The sequence below is a fragment of the Hydractinia symbiolongicarpus genome, chromosome 10, assembly GCF_029227915.1.
Source record: "Hydractinia symbiolongicarpus strain clone_291-10 chromosome 10, HSymV2.1, whole genome shotgun sequence".
Classification (NCBI taxonomy): Eukaryota; Metazoa; Cnidaria; class Hydrozoa; order Anthoathecata; family Hydractiniidae; genus Hydractinia; species Hydractinia symbiolongicarpus.
In genome coordinates this window covers 27,226,469-27,231,672 of record NC_079884.1, presented here as the reverse complement: position 1 = coordinate 27,231,672, position 5,204 = coordinate 27,226,469, and the positions used below count along the sequence as shown (strand labels likewise).

At 36.5% G+C, this 5,204-nt stretch overlaps 1 protein-coding gene across 1 annotated transcript; it reads left to right on the top strand.

The window, feature by feature from the left end:
• Positions 1-3,096: 3,096 nt before the first annotated feature.
• LOC130612237 (uncharacterized) lies at positions 3,097-4,830 on the top strand. The gene has a single exon (XM_057433543.1). It carries the CDS (start codon positions 3,101-3,103, stop codon positions 3,632-3,634), a length of 534 nt encoding a protein of 177 aa, XP_057289526.1. The 5' UTR covers positions 3,097-3,100; the 3' UTR covers positions 3,635-4,830.
• Positions 4,831-5,204: the final 374 nt, after the last annotated feature.

Below are 5,204 nucleotides of genomic sequence, written 5' to 3'. Positions count from 1 at the left end.
GTTAACAAAAATACTTGATTCACGTCGATATGTATTCGCCATTTATTATTTATTGCAGTTGGATGTGACTTAAATCTACGAAAGTTTTATTTTTAATTTCTAATAAATTTGTCTTTGAATTTATCTGGTATTCGTGTATAGAGTAGCATATTATCACAGACAAGATATAAATTGCCGACGTGAAACACAAGTTTGCCAACTTAGAGCAGGCAAATGGTAGTTCACGTTGCCATTTTTTCGCCGGCAGAAATAAAATTGAATTAGAAAGATTGACGTTTGACTTTATATATTTAGGGTTTGTTTTGGTACACGTTTTTTTATAAGAACCCAGTTTAAAAGAACGTTTAGGCTGAGATTTTGCCAAAAATTAAGAGCATATTACGTACTCAACCTGAATACCTTCATAAACTATAAGAACAAAATAATGAGTCTACAATTGCTAAATATATTACAATTAAGGAAAACTTGACGCCGAAAAAGCGTAAAAATAAGAACATAAGCATCTGCTGAAATTTAGATGTTCTTATAAAAAACGTGACCCTATTAAAATAAAAGCAGGTTTATACTTGGAAAAAATATATTTAAAGGAGTATAAGTAAAAAATCAAATATTTTCTGAAGTAATCATAATTTTTGTATTAGTCTTTCTTGCTTGTGAAATATGTTGTAAACACTATATACTTTTCTGTCTTGATGGTTTTAAATTGGATGGAGGGATGAATGAGGGATAAATATGCTGTGTATGGACAAACTTACCAGGCAAAAATACACTTATTGCCCTTTAGAGTTTCAATAATATTGATTCATGTGAACAGGGGGCTTCTCCAACCACCGTCCCTGGCAAAGACTCTTGAAAATATGTCCATTGTCAACTTTCACAGATATAAAAAAAGTATTAGAACAAAAGAGTGTGGAATAAAAAAGGGTGGAAATTATGTGTGAATCGCATTAATTATTTCGCACAAACATCCCAAAATGGCAATTTGTATTAATAAGTTTCACGCTACGCAAAAGATTGACACTAACGCAAATTGAATTATACATGCTTAAATACTGTAGAATATCCTCTTAAAACCAAATTTTACCATTCCTATCAATGTACTCAAAATGATAACATAATTATGTCTGGTACATAATTACTTTATCTTATAATTATCTTGTTAAATAAAGAATTATATACGTTCTACATCCACATAAAGTATTGTTTTGTCTCTTTTTCATGAATGCTCTCTTTAAATCATTAAAGAGACAACGATTGAATATCCTGGTGTTAACTCAGTTTGTGCTACTGTATTATTGTTACTCATTTTTTGAATGTTTTTTTCTTTTTAAGATCAGCCTTTATCAAAACATTCACTGTCGGCATTTTCAACAAATTGAGCGAAAAAGTACGAATAACGCCTACATACTGAAACATTCAATAATCTTTTTCAGAAGTTCAATTTTAAATAAAAAGATTTGTATATATCATAGAATTTCCAAATTATGTAGATCAATCGACTTAAAGCTTTTTTCTTTTAAGAAAACAAATTTAAAATGTTTTTATTTTTTACTTTAGACATTCTTGTTATACGAACATTGAAATGGAAGAAAGGTTTGTAATGTTTTTACCGTTTTCAAAACGCAGCCTATAAATGTTGTTGAGACGTTCTTAATTTATCATAAATGACGAATAAGCGGGCAGAGAGCTTATTTAATTCCGGCCATTAAAGGGGGCGCTTAATTACACAGGGGTGCTTATTTAGCAGGAGGCGAGGTTTCTGTAATTCAGGGTATTACCGTAATTCGGTGATAATTGCTACATAGGTGTAGTACTTGGATTTACATTGTGGTTACATTTTTATTAAAAAATAATTGTAGTCGAGCATAAAGCCTTATAATAATCTTATTATGTTCTTAAATTTGGGCACTTATGTTCTTATATACTTTGTCTTTGGTAGCCTAAAAAACAATTTTTGTAGAATAACGAACAACCAGAAGATCAACAAGATCTACAACAAGCACAACAACCACAACAACAACAACAACAACAACCACAGCAGCAGCAGCAAGAACAAGTGTGGAGGAATGGGCAACGATACCTTGTGTATCACAACGTCTGAAGGGTAAGTAATATTAAATTATTTTCTTCTTACTTTTATACCATTAACTAAGTTATTATCAGCATTTTTATCAAAGTAGAATCCGAGAGGAACCGTCAAGAGAGTGGCGTAAGTATTTTTCTTGCTATATTTTTTTATATGTTAGCCACTCCTCCGCCGATGCATGCTTTATATAAAGTATCCAACTTTCTCACCTCAGAAATCGTAAGCAAGCAATCGCTTATCAATATTCAAAAGCAGTAAAATAGGATAGTACAAGCTTTTTCAGGAACAACTTTTCTTGAAACAATTGTACAAAATTAAGCTGTTCTTGAGTTTGTAGTGATTTTTGTGAATGGATTGAAGACAATTGCAGGTTGGTTTAGTGTGACATTTCTTAGTAGGTTCGTTACACCTCAAAAATCATTTCGTAACCAATTAATGTGTTATTAACTTTCGTTAGAAAATACTCTGAAAAGATTGTGAGAGCTTTTCACACCACTTACATGGTTATGTATCACAGGGATTCTGAACAGCTTTACACAAAATTTCTGGAAAGTATTACAATGAGCAGCATTTAGTTCAGATAAAATAATATGCACTCAATAACGAAAGAAAGAATATTATGTATTATAATCATTATTTCTTCTTTGTAGACCGAATGATGGTCAACAAGGATACGTAAGAGAGCGACGGAGGAGGAGGGCAAACCAAAATCCACCAGCTGCACCAGCAGACCACCATCACTACCCCCACAACCAGCTGCACCGGAGCCACCACAACCACCGGAGCAACCACCACAACCACCGGAGCAAGCACCACCACCTCTACCACCACCACTAGCCGAACCCTTAAAGCTGCACCACTGCAACTGTCACCACCAGCAGCTCCTACTGCGCCCGCAGCAGCTGAGCAGTCCATGTTCACAAAAGTTATGGTTATCTATCTTCTAAACATCTTCACATAAAATTACCAAAAAGTAGTAAAATCAGCAACATTTAGTTCAAAGGAAAAACTGAAATGTTTCCTTTATACAAGGCACCATTGCAAAGTAACTTTCACTCATTCTATTATTTCGTAAACGCACTGCACTCCATAAGAAAAGGAAGATATCATTTATATATCTTATTTCTACTTTGTAGACAAAATGATGGCCAGTCAGTCCATGTGAGAGAGCGTCGGAGGAGGAGAGTAAATCCGCCACCACTACCACCGCAGCCACCACCCGCAGCAGCACCACCACAAGACGCTGTACCAGCTGCACCACCACCCCCACCACCACCAGGCGCTCTACCAGCTGCACCAGCACCACAACCGCAAACTGTACCAGCAGCACCAGCACCACAACCAGAAGCTGTACCAGCAGCAGCGCAAGCACCAGCACCATCACCACCAGAAGTTGTACCAGCCCCACCAGCACCACAATTGGAAGCCGTACCAACTGCACCAGTACTACAAGATGCACCGGAAGCAATACCGGCCGCAGCTCCAGCTGCACCAGCGCTACCACAACCCGCAGCAGCTGAGCAGTTTCATGTTACTCAGTATGTATAACGTTTTTTCCCTGCGAATTTACTAAAATTATTAATACCTTTTTGCGCGTTTATTTGATGCAGCTCGTCTTGATAACTTGACTATGAAAACATACTCGTTCGGTTTTTAATAGATAATTCAGGCCTCAAATTACTCTTACAGAGCTCCTGTTTTATGATTGACAATTTTCCTCTCTTTATCTAGGGTGGATACACTGAAAGACTTTCAGGCTTGGATTGAAGTAAGTTTAATTTATATATTTTGTCAATGCCTTAGACATCCTCTTTAGTCTAAACTTTTGGCAATAAAATTTGTACAGTATTTAATAGTACTTATCTTTTATTATTTAGCGCACCCCGTTATGATGCACGGGAGGATCGGATTCACGCATTGAGACTCGTGTTGAGACTAAGAATGTTTTGTGAGGATTAGTACAAATTAGAAAAATCGCTATCTTCATTCACTTTTCAACTTCAAATAGAACTTTTAAACCCAATATTTGGATACTTTGAAACTACTTTGCATGACGTAATAAAATTCACTTAAGCGAGGGTTAGTACTATGATTAAAAGCGTATGATGACGTAATAGCTGCAAATAACAGGTCCTATGCATGCAAGTTAGAAGTTACTTACATGACAATTACATGTTCTAGAAAGTAAAAACACTTCTTGGAAGACTAGGGAAAAAAAGAAATATCCACAAGGGGGTATTAGAGACAATAAAGTATTTATTTAAACAACTTTTGAAATCAATAAAACATCTTGTATATTCAAGGCAGGACATTTCTTTTGCCGAATAAAAAATTGCTTTAAACTGATATTGCTTTATGCTGTAAGCCTTTTCGGCACGATTCGAAATTTAAGTCTAAATGAATCCTTTTTAACTTAATATAGAGCAGGACTTTTAACACAGGGATCAGACCAGGGCACGCTAACGTTCTGTTTTTAACTTATCTTTTCCCTCCTCGTTCTCCTCCTCTTCAACCTCTTTGACTTCCTCTTCACCTTCCTTATCATTTCCTTTATCCTCATGTTTACCTCCTTTGCATGTCTCACTTCCTCAAACGCCTCTATCCACTTCTTCATCTTTCCTGTCTTCCTCTGCCTCTTCTTCATCACCACTTGTTTCGTTAACTCATCGTGCTGTATCATTGTTGTCTCCACCGTCTGTGTTGTTGTCGTCCTTGTCTTTGTCTACGTTGGGTCAGTCATCTTACTGATCCTTACGGCCACCCACAATTCCTCCACAACATTCCACCCACAACTTCCTAAGCTTCATATTCGTCAATTTTTATTTCAAACCATTTTACACCGTGGTGGTGATTCAGTAGCGACATCGATATCGATACTGCCACCACCACCACACATCCTTCAAGTTCTTTATCGTCTCTTGTTATTCCTCGCCGTTCCATGCACACACACACATTGTACCCCGCCCACACCAATACTACCGTCCCATTATTATTGCTACAAATCCATTTCCTCCTCCATGTCGGGATCCCCGTAATAATGTGTTGTCGGCTGGCCAAGCATTAAGGGACCTGCGTTAATGGTCAATGAATTTTGGAGGCGGTAAATCATTTATAAATT

Excerpts from the sequence above, each read along its gene's own strand:
- LOC130612237 (XM_057433543.1), top strand. The coding sequence starts at position 3,101 with ATGTTTCCTTTATACAAGGCACCATTGCAAAGTAACTTTCACTCATTC.